At 41.2% G+C, this 16269-nt stretch overlaps 1 protein-coding gene across 2 annotated transcripts in view; it reads right to left on the bottom strand.

Annotated features, from left to right (window-relative positions):
- The window catches only part of SLC44A1 (solute carrier family 44 member 1), a 78144-nt gene that overhangs the window by 20964 nt on the left and 40911 nt on the right, over positions 1-16269 (bottom strand). For both annotated transcript variants that reach the window (XM_089779156.1, XM_075931356.2), the window contains exons 5-7: positions 9653-9746; positions 3034-3203; positions 811-900 (exon numbers count right to left, since the gene is read on the bottom strand). In XM_089779156.1, the coding sequence (XP_089635282.1) occupies positions 811-900; positions 3034-3203; positions 9653-9746 (354 nt within the window). The remainder of the gene's footprint in view (positions 1-810; positions 901-3033; positions 3204-9652; positions 9747-16269) is intronic.

Here is a 16269-nt window from a genome sequence, read left to right as displayed (position 1 = left end):
ACACAAACAGCGTCTCTCGCAAAACTCCATTTTTAAGTCTTCGCATTAGGTGCTGTTTTTCAGGATGTAATCAAAAGTCAGTGGGGCAGTTCAGAAAACCTATACGATCTTGAAAGTATTTTTTTCTAACCCTGGCAGGTCATGATTAAATTATGGCTGCCATCTATTTTAGCATTTCCGCTGATCACTCAAAATGCTTCTGCATTATTGAAACATCAACTATATAAAACTTCAGTTCCACGAAGTTTAAAGTGAATAGAGTAGATCAAAGCGGTCAGAAAACAGCTCCAATGGGCTGGTTAGGAATTCATATTACACTGCTGTTACATGCCCTGGGAACCTAACCAGCCCCCATGCCCTCAATAGTCCCCCAGACTGCAGGAAGTTTGCAAGGAGAGGAAGAAAAGTGATGGAAAAGCCCCTGTGTTTCTCACTGATTAAGTGTATTGAGCACAGCTCAAGCCACCCAGAGGACCCATCCTAAATGTTAATGGTAGTGCTCTGCCCCACAGGGCTCTGTACTGGGTAGATTCTTCGTGTCTCACTCTCCAGGTTGTCATGGGCTATGTGCGCCCTCATCCATCAAACAGCAGGTGCAACAGTTGTGTGGCTGGGCAAAGAGCAGCAGTGACTGAATCTAACCCAGTTCTTCTCAGCCAGAAAGACAGCAGTTTCCCCATGGAACCTTGGGGCAGGTCAGTGTAAAGCAGAAAAAAAGAATAGTCTCTGAGTAGGATGCTAATGACCTTTGGAGTGAGGGAGAGACATCAGAACTTGGCTCTCAACGCCGAAGAAACGAACTAGACTTACCAAGTGATCCCAGAACGACAAGAATTGTTAAGATCCAAACCAGTACTCTTGAAATGTACCTGATAATCACCATCAAAATCATGGACAGCACTGCAGAAAAGACAAATATAATAAGCAGAGCAATTATTTCAAACAGGAACAACCCTACAAAGGTATTTTTTCCATGAGCAAAAGGTAGGAAGTTCAATTGCACGCTCTACACTAGAGATAACTGCATATTAATGGAGTCTTTTATAGAAGGAATTTTTTTTGTCCTATGGCTTTCAAACTTATTTCACAAATACACAAGGAAAATCAGGTACCTTCTACAACTCCTGCTTTTTGCTAAATAAAAAGTGTGTGTGCGCGCATTAACATAGTACACTATTTATATATATATATATACACACACACACACACACACACACCATAGTATAGTCACACAAATGTATTCAGACAGTGACCGAACAAACAAGAGGACATGACAGAAGTGTGAGTTTAATATCATGAGTTGGAAAAACAACTACACAACTCTGAGCAGCAGAGGAGAACTCACATGCAAACATACATGCTAAACAAGTGCAGATATTATGATGTATTAAGATGTCATGTTTGTTACAAGGAAAAATTACTGCTGTGTGCTTTATCTTTTTAAATCAAATTGGGTTTTTAAAGAGTTTATTGATTCTGCAATAATTTTTTACTTGCAATTTTCACATTTCCTCATCTACTCTTCATTGTTTTCCCCATTTCTCATCTCTAAGTCCCCATTTTTTGGGCCCTTGGCATTATGCCATCAGATGCACCATGCCATTTCAAAGTTCATTTGGTTAAATTGGTACATATAGATTTCTGCATCTTTTCTCAGAGTGCACCTATAATTTGGGAAGCTACTTCCCTAACAAGAAGCCAGCCTGGGCATCCTATTAGTCCCACTGCCATACAGGCACAGCTTGTTAAAAAACCTTCCCTAAATCGCCATTTTTCACTGAGAAGTAGTGTGAGTGCACTAGCTACATTTTAAAGTGAATAGCACTAGGGTCTGATTTGTGAAATAAGCTAACATCCTGATTTAATTAAAAAAGCATTAAAAAGTAATCTGAAAATAATCACATTTTTATTGTTCTTTTACCTAAATGACTAAATTAACTTTATATAAAATTTTGCAATGCATATCCAAAGCAAAATCTGGCACTAATCCAACTACAGTGTAGCTAATAGAGCTACAAATTTGCAAATTCTTAATTTTCTTTTCACTTTTAGGTCAAATTATTACAGGCCCATTATTACCACCATGGTGTGCAATGGAAGAAATAGTTCTGGGGGTTTCTTTGCAGCAAAATCACTTCTTGGAGTTAGTGTTTCATATTTTTGCAGTCAAGATCTACCTCTCTACTGCAGAGACAGATTGGCTTTAGCAGAATCTTGCTGCTACAGACTCTGTGGCACCCTGTAGTCCATTCCCATTTCTTTTTCTTTAACCACACACTATTCTGACAGATGACTAGCACAGCAGGGGTTCAGTTTTTTAAGAGGTTAAGGGCCTCTTACTAAGTATTCAATAAAGTCAGCTGATCAGAAATGTAATACATTTGGGTGCACATACTTTCACCTTCATTTATAGGGTCTGTTTGAAACAATCACTTCACTATGATGGGATACCACTGATCAAAAAAAAAAAAAACCTAAGACCCAGAACTGGGAATTTTACCACCTTTCAAGAACACATTTGCAACAACATTTACATTCATAAAAACAGGGCTAGGAGTTACAAAGGTGCCAAAGGGAGTTAAGTGTCCAACCCAATTTCCTTTTGCACTTTTGAAGATCTCAGCTCCAATAGCTAAGCCATAAACACAAAAAGAAACCTAACTCCCAGGCTTCTGAGAGCATAATGCCATGCATTGCTCTCATTTTTAGTGCAAGGGGTAGGCAAAACGGTGAGTGGAAAGGCCAGGCGAGCATTATTAAAGTATCGCCACCTCTGGTTGAAGTTAAACAGCTAAGGCAAGAGCAGTCAAGTATGTCCAACCCCTCCCCGATCTTAAACAAAAATTTAATGTTTACATGTATTTCTTTTGAAACAGTCATTTGGCTACTAAGTAAAAGAAAAAAACAACGCATTTTAACAGTTTCCTTGGGGCTTATTATTGTATATGTTTTATGTTCATGCTGTGACTAGAGGATGTTAACAGTCTCCTATCGCAGTACTATGAAACAACTAATAATGAGAAAAACAATTACCTAGTGATAACAAGCAAAGTCCCATTATAATCTCTTTGCTGGTCATAACTCCACTAATCAGCCTGTGTAAGACACTACTGTCACTGACAAAGGTGATCAGGGCCTCTGCAAACTTGGCATAGCAGGAAATGTTCACAGGAGCACAGCGATGGAAGAATGGAATAGGTGCACTGGTGACACAAGAAAAAAAAATCAGAAAAAAAATTACTCCTACTTAATATAAATGCCACATCAACACAGAAATGAAAGGTGAATTGATGCAATACTCTCCACCCTCATAAGACTGTAACGAGGAGCTGTGAGTTTAATGCAGAGGTGCTGCTATAATGATGATGGTTACAATGAGGAGTGATGTAATTTTTACAAGTATTTCTGTTAAGATAGCATGCATATTCCAACAAGTATTACACCCTTTGCCTCTCAAAAAAGAGTACGCTCTTATTTCAGCTTAAACCTCTGTCATTCAAGTGTCACGTGGTACACCAGCTCAAACTATTGCCTCACTGACTTTCAAATGGAATACTGACCCACTTTTATAGCAAAAAAGATATCCAAGAATGATTGTACCATAGTCTAAAACATGTCACCATTTACAACTGTTGCCAAGCAGCTTTCCCTGTTATATGCTTATTCTGGTCATAGGAGATGACAATTACAGTGATAATTTAAGAAATATTTCAATGTTTTATACTAAATGCAGGGAAGAGGCCTAAAACTGTTTCATTAGTCCCTTTACCCTGAATTATTTACCTCTCTCATGCACTATACTTCTCACCCCAGTAAACAAATAGTATGCCAGTCCACCAACAGATAATTCAGGACAGCAGAACCGTAAGACTTTATTTTCACAGTGCTACTACCCACTTGGGAGCTGCATCTTCTTGAACCCTAAGCTCAGTCAGGCTATCAAGAGTGTCTAGTTTGTTTTTAATTATTATTTTCCATTACATTTAAGACAATTTTATTAGCAATCTATTCTTGCTTGCAATTGAATCCAATGAATAAAATATATGTCCTACATTAAACTGAAGAGTTTTCTTTTAGCTGCCACATTTCCTTCCTCCCCATTAATTCCTACGGTCTTATTTGCAAAATTTCAGGATACTGCAGCACCACTTCACCTTGTTCCTTTGGGAGTCTCCTATTTTGCTTGAGGTTTTGAAGCCAGATATTTCCTATATCGGATGCCTATTTTTAAATTGAGAGTCGTATCAGAAGTCTAACCCTCACTTCTAGTGCGTAGGGTTAGAGTCATCTGCCTTAGGACTATCCGCTCTATGCATTATTATTTTAGGGAAGTGGAGGAGAGGAGAGAAAGAACATACTAAAAAAGCAATTGTCTAATTATTCAGTGCAGAATTGGGAAGGTTTTCCTATCACCTGCATAACTAGATAATTAACAGAGTCCCATGCTTTTGCAAAACTGACAGTTTTAAATAAAGTTTTAAGTAAACTATGCTGAATAAGAAAATGCATTTGCAGATTCTTGCTCTGATACTTTGCTTTCAGTGAGTAATAAAGACAGCAATTAAGCGGAATAACTATACATTTAGTGAGAGCTGTTAAAAAATCAGATGAAACCCACAGTATCTATCAAGCAGCCTATATATATATATATATATATATATATATATATATATATATATATATATATATATATCCCTCAAGCCTTTTTGTAAGATTGAGTTAGCTTTGGAGTGTGAGTGTCTTGCAGGTCTTCACAGCACGTATGCAAATCTGAAATGCTTGAAATTAGGGAGCTCTGCATTTAAACTTTTATGTCATGCATTTGATCCAATTTTTAAGAAAGCCTGTGAAACTTTATAGGCTTGCACTGAAAAATAGTGCTATCATTCTGACAAAGCTCAGATTTAATTCTGAAACATTAAAAAAACAACACATTTTTTCACATCTTGACGAGAAAACAGACGTTCTGGAAAAAAAAAAGTCATTAGAATCAACATGTCCTTGGGGAAAAATAGATACTTATTGCCTTTATCACACTGCGTTCCTGTATTAATTTCCTAATATCTCTCTTGCATGTAGCAATTATACTGTCCATAGTAAGTGACCTGCTTTGACGTATGATAATTAAATACAAATGGTTATAATACATACAAAATAAGGTCAGTACTTATTACAACCTTTCTTGAATAAATAAGACTTGAGAATCCAGGAGACCTACTTCTATTTCAGTGGTTCTGATTCAATAAGCATCTGGTATGATGTGTCTTGTTTAATAAAAAAACAAAATAATACATCTCGTGATAGTGACCTCTGCTATTTATAATGCCCCTTGATTACACCTTGGAACCTTACATAGTTAAATGAAATCATATGCTTCTAAGTATAATCTGCTCCTTAATCATCGTGATCAATGTAAGCAGAATTAGCCTTGAGGAGGAGGAGGAGGAGAAATAAATAAAAAAGCACAAAAATAACAGTGGCACTAAAATTCTGTGAAGGATTCCAAGTTTAATTAGACTTTGTCAAATAAATGAATGCAGAGTTAGGAACAGAGTAGCTCTCTATCAGGCGTGCCTCAAAACAGGGCTGGATCTGACGTATTTAGGGTCCCCATAATCGATATGTCAACTCATGTAGGGAGCCTGTGCCAACAGAATATAGCATTTTGTCGCTGGGCTTTGCTCTTTCTCTCTCCAAACTCAATGGAAGCCCCTCTCTCAAGGTTGTGCAGAGTTGGAATAGGAAGAGACAAGAAAGAAGGGGCAAACTGGCTAGCTTCCTCTTGAGTATCCTGCTCCAAAACCACCTTCATGCAGTGCAACTATATTTCAGGAGTTGCTGCTGGAGGATGTGGTTATCTTTGGCAATGCTGTGAAGAAACCAAAGCAAGTGAAGGCAGAGCATTCCAAAGCTGAAATGGCAGAGTCTCTGCAAGATCTCTGGGGCTCTCTGCAGGACACACAGAACACTTTACTGCTGAACCCATCAACTGGGAAATTTCAGGGGATTGTACTCAGCTGACCTAAGTTGCCGTAGCGCCCTTGACTTCAAAAGAGTGATGTAATTTACATCAGCTGAGGATCTGTTTCCAGGAAAAGAACATCAGGGAGTTTTCCTCAACATCCTTCTTCCTGAAATGTATTTATTTTTTCATCCTTCAGTCCATTTCATTTCTTCTTCAAAATGCATTCTTTTCATTCTTCTCCAAAATGGGGAAAGAGGGGAAGGAGAGAATAGCTCAATGGTTTGAGCATTGGCCTGCTAAACCCAGGGTTGTGAGTTCAGTCCTTGAGAGGGCCATTTAGAGATCTGGGGCAAAATCTGTCAGGGATGGTACTTGGTCCTGCTGTGAAGGCAGGGGACTGGACTCAATGACCTTTCAAAGTCCCTTCCAGTTCTAGGAGATAGGCATCGCCATTCATTTCATTTAATGCACACGTTTACTCCAATAAATTCACCAGCACAATATCTAACACGTGATCTGAAGGGAACCTATTTCTTTGGGGGTTTAAGTCAAGCTTTTGGAAACTTTAAAATTTAATGAATTTTTTTATTTTAACTTATAACTGTGGAATAAAATGGAGAAACGCTCCATTGATGAAATAGTTCCTTTTGACTATTTTAAAAAGCAATTTTGCCAGGAATTTGCACTGCATTTATAGAATGATGACACTCCATTCTACCTGCCTGCTTCCTTATTAAGCAAAATTCAATCCAATTAAATGACATGAGAACATTTAGGAAGAAAAATACATAAAATACTGGCAAAAATTAAAACCAACAAGCCATTTGAATATACAAACACTGGAATTTTTATTTCTTTTAGTCAGTGCAGCACCTAGTCCAAGGACTGCTGCATAGACTATTGAACTGCAGCGTTAAAAAAAAAAGATTCAGAAAAAAGTATGCTATTGTCAGCATTCAGTATCACAGCCATCAATTTAAAAACTTGGATGAGTTACCTCAATAAGCAAATGGCATTTAAAACTACAGGTCCTGGAACTAAAATGGCGACAACATACCCACTTTTCTCTGTTTTTCCTTTACAAACACTCATGTCCATGCAGAGCGCATACGGCCTGACCCTGAATAGATATAGTCAAGGTGGAGTTGTTTATGAAATAAGAATTATAACTGGTCACAAGTGTTTGCAAGTTTAAGCCACAAATACCCCTGCAGAAATCTTGTTAAAGCAGTGATGGACAACCTAGGCTAGCGAGTGGGTGTGACGTAGTGGGGGTACTTGCTGGGCTGTGCTGACCTCTGCTGTCTGGAGCAAGACCCAGCAGGGAAAACCTCATTATGCAAAGGTGATGCTGCTGGCTCTGGGGTAACCCCCACTGGCTGCCGTGGGTACCACGACCCAGCAAAACAGGATGAGTCACTATGCAAACCAGTGGCCAGACACCCCCCATGGAGAGGAACAAAGGAAGGTGGAATGCTGCCCTGGCTGGGGGGCAGGGCTGGAAGAGAGTTAGTGAGTTCCTGGCTGGAAGGCAGGGAAGAAGGAGCTGGGGAGGGGGCTGGGACTCCCCTATCTCAAGGGGGCACTGAGGCCTCTTAGCCCCAGTTCCTGTAACCAGATTACATCTGTTCCGCGCTGTGCTGGAGGAACAATAAACAACCTCCATTCTACTGGCTGGTGAAGTCTGTTCATGCCATTTCGGGGTGCAGGAGATGGGAAAATCCTGAGGCGTCGTCACATTGGGCCACATGAATGACCCTACTTCATTTCAGTGGGTCACAAGATTATTGTAACCAAGATGGTCTTGCAGGGTTAGGGTAGTTTTGCTAACTCTGCTTGCGTACCTAGAATTTGTAGTGTGTGCCAACTGAACCGCAATAGCACTTGGATTGGATACAGAGGGAAAGCAAGGCTCTCACAATGTTGTGTGCAATCAGCATGCACCTCTCTTCACATATCCTTGCTTTACATCTGTATCACTTCAGCCATACCAGTAGCAAAAAAACCGTTATGGATGAAAATCAGCAGAATTTGGCACCCCTGAGCATGAGCAATGGTAAACAAAGCTGTCCCATGGGCCTCACACAGAGCCCCAATGGGCTGCATACGGCTCTCGGGTCACAGGTTGCTCACCACTCCGTTAAAGATAGTGGAACTACTCCCAGAGCATTTAAAGGGCTGAACTCTACAATAATCACCTTGCTGAACAAACTTGCTGTGTAACTGAAGTGTGGACTGTCCCTTAACTTCTGGGCAGCACTCTGATCTTCAAACACACAGCAGAGCTCTCAATGCCAGCAGTATCCTCTGTTATAATCACTATCATACTTGACCAAAAACAGTCAAGGCAGTTCTAGGTTGAAATTTTAAACAGTACTGCTAGAGCAGTTTATTTACAAAACAAAGTAATAGATGAATAGGAGTGCCATTAAATGTTTAGGTTGGATTTTGCTTTCTGCCATTTAAGCATTCCAGTACCAGAAACTCACACACACTAGAGAACCAGCAAATGAAACACTCCCACCAAGTTTAACTGGCTGAGTAAAGTACAAGAAGCAAACACCACAAATGATCAATGTAATATTTTATGTGCCTATACCACCTTTCATTCCAAAACACTTCATATGCTGTGTACAAACTATGTAGAAACTGTGTATGTAATAATATAGTCGATTAACCAATTAACCAATAAGCAAAAGCCTACAGGTTAATGATATCAACTAAACGCATTTCCTTCTCCCTCTCTCCTCTTCCCCCCGCCCCCCGCCCCCCGCAGTAAATGTTTTAGCAGGCTGGCCAGCAGCCCTGTTCAGATTTGGCTTGCGCCAGGTCTGGGAGCCATAAATGCAGAGCTGCGGCGGGTGAAGTGTATTAGGAGCCAGGCTGGCCAGCAGCCCTGTTCAGACTTGGCTTGTGCCAGGTCTGGGAGCCATAAATGCAGAGCTGCGGCGGGTGAAGTGTATTAGGAGCCAGGCAGGCCAGCAGCCCTGTTCAGACTTGGCTTGTGCCAGGTCTGGGAGCTATAAATGCAGAGCTGCAGCGGGTGAAGTGTATTAGGAGCCAGGCAGGCAAGCAGCTTGGCTCAGTTCCAGCTCATGTCTGCCCCGCCCACCCCTCCCAGACAGCAGCGTGGGGCAACAGGCAGCCAGTCTGCGAGGGGAGCTGGTTTTTAAACTGGCTCCCCTCATGGTCCAGCTTCCGCCTGGCATCCCGTGCTGCTGCCTCTGTGTCAGAGGCAGCTACACAGAGTGGCAGGGGGCTCCTTGGTAGTGGAGCTGGATGCCAGCCCCATTCCCAGGGACTACAGAATAGTCAAGTAACCGATAAGAATTCATGAGGTTAATTGACTATTCAATCAACCTATACTTAACATCCCTAGTAGAAACAGTATCGCTAAAATGCGGCCAGCTCTTCAGATGGTGAACTAACACCTGCATAACACCGAGTATATAATGCCAAAGAGCATTTTTAATATCCCAGTTTTAATAGCATTAGGCTCACAGTAGGATTTTGTAAGTATTATGTTAATGGTGTCTCTTTATAAATGACCTTTGTATCAAAAGAGTTAACATGATAACAACAAACATAGGTGTGTTGTAGGGTGACCTAATTTATTCTTTGTTGGGGTTTTATAAAACTTCTTTTTCCAACAAACGACCAAACAATAAGACGAGCAGTTAAACATACCTCTCTGGAACTGGGAGCTTGGGGCAGAGCGTAGAGGCCTGCGAATCTCTAGTGTACTCAGATGGCTGTATTTCATAGCTACATAAATTGGAGCCTGTTGAAAGAAAAAAAAAGTTTAAGATCAAAAATTTAATATTCATGTTTCTGTCCAACAAATCCTCTTAAACAGGCTAAGAGCTCTGATTCTCCGCTCCATTACATTAGTTTCACATCACTAATGCTCCATTGACTGCCCAGTCACAAGAGACTACTAGAGAAAATGTTGTGTAATGGAATGTTGAATCATGTCCCTCTTCTGTTGTACCAGATGGCCCCGTGCATCCATGGCTGGGCCATCATCTTGCCACCTCAGATCAGCAGAGACAGAAAGGCTAAATTCACAGTCCATTTTTAAAGGAAGGAGGACTCAAATCACTAGACTCCTAGAAATCATTCTGTCCCCCAGTTGTTTCTTGATCATCCTTAATACACAGTTTTGATGCAGAGACAACATCTATGATTAGGCATGGAAGGAATACATTTTTATGAGTAAATGTTAATGTCACCATACACAAACAATATTTCCATCAATAGCAGTCAAAACTTAGATGGGCAAAGTCAGAAAATGCTGCTTGAGAACTCAGCTAGATTTAAGGGTATTTACTTTATATATTTTAAGGAGCAAGTGAGAACTTGTGTTTTAATGGTTAGAAAGATTTAACTTTTTGAATTGCCTGTTGTGAGTAAATTACTGTTTGATCACCCCTTCCCCTAAGCATCCTGTATGTGTGAAAAATTTAAAATTGATACAAAAAACTGAAAAAATGCTTAAATTATACATCAAAATTATTTAAAAAAAACAATACTGCCAAATCTATCCACGATGAAAAAAAACTATTCCGTTTTCTTTTAAAACTGCAATCCATGTGTTTCAGAGGGCAAAGAGAGTAAAACTCCTGAGGTTAAAGAGTAAGTTGGCTGATGACCTAATACAAAGAAGCACTCCCATGTGTTTATACTGCCAAACTCTTATCAGCAAGGCTTAAATGCAGCAACTCCTCCCATTTGCTCCCCTTGCAAAAAAAAGTCTTCTATTTGCACAGAGAAAGGGCACAGGCAAAGTATCCCACACAATCTCAGCCTCAATTGTATGGTTTAGATTTTCCAGGAACAGATGAACATCTCCACGTTAAAGAGAGTCAGGTGGCTGAAATAGGCAAGCAAGAATCAGGATTCCTGAGTTCTAGTTCCAGTTTCTGCCATTTAGATGAAGCACCACGCCTCTATTTGCAAAGTGGCTGTAACAGACCTGCCCACCTCACTAAGGTGTTACAAAACTTACCTGTACTGCACTTGGAGCTCTCTGGAGCAAAGGCTCTGTAGGAGTGGGAAACTATCTAATCCGAACATCCACAATGAAATATAAGAATTCTGACTTGAATGTCAGCATGAATGATCCAAAGAGGACTAGCAGGAGGAAAAGGGGCCACTGACAAGCCCAGCACATCTTGTGAATACAAAGAGAAACATTTTTTTTTTCAGTTTGGATGTCAGGAAAACTTGTTAAAGGATGCCAAAATCAGTACAACAGAGGCAGGGAAAGGAGTAAGGTTACTCATTTACTGATTTATGATGTAGTTATCTCTACAAACGTAGAAGTCTTAATTGTGCTTCCCCCTGTTTCTCATTTTTAGCAATGATCTATAAAGGTATTTGTATTAAGAGAAGGCCCAGCCCCACATTCACATCTACCAAGGACCAAACATGTCCCCTGCCCTTTGGCAGCAGAATGCCTTGCATGGCTTCTGTCCAGATCCCTGCTCATGAACGTTTTGGGTTAAAGAGTGGAGATGGAGCCAGGAAATCCATTGCTAAACACTTATCCTTTCAAAATGGGAAGGCATCAGACAGAAATACCAGTCACAGGGCTCCAACAGTAGATATGCTCTTTGTGGCTTGGGGGAGGAGGAAAAAAAAGGAAATTATTCTTTTTCCCCCAGTCCCACAAGCAGTTACCCTTGGGTTAGTAAAGACTGTATATAAGCTATTCGGGTCTGGTGGCAGTTTTCTGAACATTTGGGGGATTTAGCTACTGTTTGAGCTTCCAAGTCTGCAAGAGATAAAAGTTCTCTATCCAGATCTCATCAGCCTTTCTTGGCATAACTGCCCAGAAACACCACTGGTTTAAGTGGTCATTCCGAGTAGAATCCAAATATCCAACTGAAAAGCAATCAAGGGCATGAGGCTGCTCATCTGTGACGTTGTGCATGTGAGAGTACAGTATGCTACATTTTGGCAATGGAATTCAGGAGAGTGCCCACAAACTGCATTTTCTAGAGGACTGACTTGAGAGCTCTACTCTTTCTGAGCCTTACCAAAATAGCTCTTATGCTGTGGTGCAGGGCTCTTGCTAGTGGTCCATGGGCCTACTAGTCATGCTACTGTCTGATACTAAATAGTATTCTGAAGGTACAGTGTTTATTTTTAGCTACTTTCCGAATATTCGTTTTCTGCATAAACACCCGGTCCAGTGACCAGACAGCTCTGATGTGCCCATGATCAGAAGAGGAAGTGACCCAGGAGACAAGCATTTCCTTTTATTGTGGCCCCTATCCAGAAAAATTGAGAACCCCAGCTGTGAATGCTGGCTTGGAAAGCAAACAGGATTCCTTTTGAAATCCTAACTTCTGTTTTGCTTAGGACTGATCATGTGGATACTAAGTAGTTATTAACCCTTGTACTCAAAAAAACACTGCGACAATTAATAGGAATTGCAAAAAGATGCTGCAAAAGCTTAAGGACAGGAAGAACACATTGCTACAATGATGCATGCAGCAAGAATACACATCATTTAGACCTTTTATGCCAGATACACGTGCGTGTGCGTGTGTGTGCGCATGCGCATTTGCATATGTTTTCACCTACCATTAATTCAGAGGCTTATCTGAACTGAGGAATGGTGCACACGAGAACATCACAGACTTCACTACCACGGTTCTGTTTACAGGCAACAGTAAAGAGACTAACTGGGAAATAGCCAAAGGCCTTGAACTCCTATCTATTCACTACAGGTGGTTCTAGCTGGTAGTGACAGAGGCAACAGACAAGGTGGGATAAGACCAGACTCTACCATTCACTACAGTGGTCCACAACGCAGTGCCCGCGGGCGCCATGGCTCCCGCTGGGGCATTTATGTGCGCCCGCTGACAACCTGGCCGGCCCCGCTCCCAGCGCACGGAAGGCGCCCGCCCTAGGCGCGTGACACGCACCAGCACCGGGTGCGCGGTGCTCGGGCGGCTCCAGCCCCGGGACATATGCGGGCGCTCGGGTGCGCGGCGCTCGAGCGGCGCCGGTGCTGGCCCCAGGTGCGTGGCTCAGGCAGCCCAGCCCCGGCCCGGGGCACATGCCGGCGCTGGGTACAAGGGCATCCCCATCCCCTGGTGTGCCCCCGGACATGCGGCCCCGCCCCCGGGTGCCTGGCACGTGAGTGGCCCCACACCCCGGGCGCCCGGCACGTGAGTGGCCCCACACCCCGGAGCCTCTAAAGGTTGGGGACCACTGATTCACTATGTTGCATGCTCTACAGATACAGTGGATTTCGTGTTCCAGCAGTTCCACTTGGCATCTCTCCGAAACGTTAAATACACTTTTCAAGAAAAGAGAACAGGCAGGTGGATATACAGGGTTTATTGCTCTCCTAACTGTCTCGCAGGAACATATAGTGAGCACTAGTAAAGAGGAAACACAGAGGGAAGGAGAAATTAAAACTGGCGATTAAATAGTTTTGGGATTCAGACTAAAGGAGGGAGTATTCTCTAGAGCCTACAAGAGAGTTCCAAGGAACGAGACATTATTTAAATCTTTATAAAGGTTTCCATATATATAAGACTGCACAGGAGGAATAGCTGAGATATCCAATCATGGTTACCACAGCAACTAACTGGATTCAAAAATGAGATTAAGAAATATTTATCTATCCTATGGCAAGCAGAGAAGCCTTAAAGATGTATTTTATGGTCAGCTGTAATCCTTTATTAAAAAAAAGGAAGAATGCTGTCTGAGCTCTTTTGTCTTCTGTTCTCCATTCTTTATCAGTAGATAGAAGCTTGAACACAAACATTACTAATTTCCTTTCTGTTTGGTACATAGCAATTCTCTCGCCTCCCGCCTCCCACCTCCCTCACTCCCACAGATTTCTAATGAAGCTTAAAAATGAGCGTAGCTTTTTAGTATACTTTATGTGCAATACAGAGTTCATTGATGCAAGCACAATCCTGGGAGAAAGGTTCACTGGTTGTACTCCCACCCCCAGGAGCAGAACACAAACATGTTTTGTGTTGGGTTTTTTTTACAGACTTGTTTCTGTTTTCACTATAAAAGTGTACAGGACAGTGCTGACAGATGCAGACAGTTCTAGGCTACTGTGGAGGAGTGCCCCCAAGACCTCCATACAGCACTACTCAACCATAAACAATCAAAGCAAAACATCACTTGTATCTATTACAACCATTCAAAATTGTATTTATATTCAAATAACAGCTTTAGGCTATATGAGGTCTGGCAGAAACCAAGCAATGTAAAATTACTTCATCCCTGGCAACATGCCTTGAACTAGGAAGCCCAACAACACAGCCAGGAGCTCCACTAATAATTCCTTAGCTGTGATTTCCTTAACAGTTTTCAGGAGTGAAAAGCAACATTTTCTAACCTTAGCACATTTCCAAACAATATGGAAAACATGTACAATTCACTCCACATTATCTCCGACCCATACAAACTCTGTTTTTAAGGCCAGCACCAGTGATATGCTTCAAAGCGGTGCTTTGATTATTGTGCATATGAGACCATTGCTCTGCAGACAAGAGACCCCTGAGACAATCCTTTCCCTTGCCTACAGCAGCTTCCCATTTCTTCACAATAGCTATGTGCATTTTATTTTCATATCCACCAAGAGAAATCTCTACCAAGGCAGAAGATTTGGCCTTTTGAACCCAGTTCTGATAAGACGACTATTTCAGTGTCACTTCAGTTCAGTTTTCAACCTACTGGAGTAATACAGCGAGTGGTAGCTCTTGGTGTGGCTCAAACCAGTGATGCCCTAACCCTCCACTCAGAAAGATGCCTGAGCAGCACCTAGTCAAGCTGATTTTCCTTTCTATTCTCATTCAGGTTACTCTCTGCAGCAGACTTTTTTCTATTTAGTGTCTTACTTCAGTAACTGTCCCAGACATGGCATCCATCTGGAACTCTGCTGGATAGGCCTGGCTACAGACCTCTTCAAGAGAGATCCAGGCCACAATGTTCAAAAATAGAAGCCTAATTCTAGGCTCTTAAATCCACATTCACTCATTAATGGCCTAATTTTAAGTGCTGAACAGCCAGCAATTCCCACCGAGGTTAATGCCAGATGCCATACTCTCAGCACTTTGGAAAAAAAAAATCAGACCACTTGTTTAGATGTAAATGGCTAATTTTAGGTTCCTACTTCCAGAAATTTTGACTCCAAGTTTTCATAGCACATGTGTAATTAAAGATACTTTTTGATAAGCAATGGTAAATGCACACTGTGGGTACGTCTAAACTACATCTCTTTTTCGATAAAGGGATGTAAATTAGACGTCTCGAAATTGCAAATGAAGCAGGGATTTGAATTTCCCATGCTTCATTTGCATAATCCCGTGATGGTGCTTTTTCAAAAAAGCGCCATTTCGAAAGTAAAACCACGGACTAGACATGGTTCTTTAAAAAACGGCAGGCTTTTTCGAAAGATCCTGTAACCCTCATTTTTTGAATAACTGGATTGTAATTAAGGTAACTTTTTTGAGGGTTACAGGATCTTTCGAAAAAGCCTGCCGTTTTTGAATGAACCATGTCTAGACCACGGTTTTACTTTCGAAAAAGCTCCATGATGCGATTATACAAATGAAGCACGGGAAATTCAAATCCCCACTTCATTTGCAATTTCGATACGTCTAATTTACATTCCTTTATCGAAAAAGGGATGTAGTTTAGATGTACCCTATAGGACATATGAGGAAGAAAAAAAATCTAATTCTTTAAAATTATTTTAATTGAATCTGGCCAACAAACACCTTGTGTACCCATGACAACTATACCTCTACTGCATGAGTCACGACAGGGCAGAATTAAGGTTGTTTGGATCCTTTAACTGTGCATTTCCATACATTAGTAGTGCCATGTTTGAATTAAACTTTATCCTGGAGAAGTTATAAAACCAGGAAATTGAGACTGGTTTGGGGATAGTTACAATATCCCTGTAGTATTTTTTCATTTTAATGTCCATATATATTTCCAACCTTCCTTCACCTTAATCTAGTTCTTGTTTGGGAATATGATATAATCCTAACTATATACAACAATCATCAGCTTATCTTAATTACAATCCAGTTATTCAAACGTAGCCATGCACAAGATTTCAATGGTGTCCAAACAAGCAGCAAGTTTAAAGAATGTGTTACTCCATTATGAAGCTTGTCTTACAAGATCTGACATTACAAGATCTGACACCAAACACACACTACATTTCTTAAAGGCTCCTGTGACAGAGCAGTTGCCCCACACTGGAAAAGAAGGGGTTAAAACGGGCCTAGGACAGGGCTGTGTTAGGAGCCATTTGG

The sequence above is a fragment of the Pelodiscus sinensis genome, chromosome 6 (genome assembly GCF_052426305.1).
Source record: "Pelodiscus sinensis isolate ZL-2025 chromosome 6, ASM5242630v1, whole genome shotgun sequence".
Lineage (NCBI taxonomy): Eukaryota > Metazoa > Chordata > Testudines > Trionychidae > Pelodiscus > Pelodiscus sinensis.
This window is presented reverse-complemented; position numbering and strand designations above follow the sequence as displayed.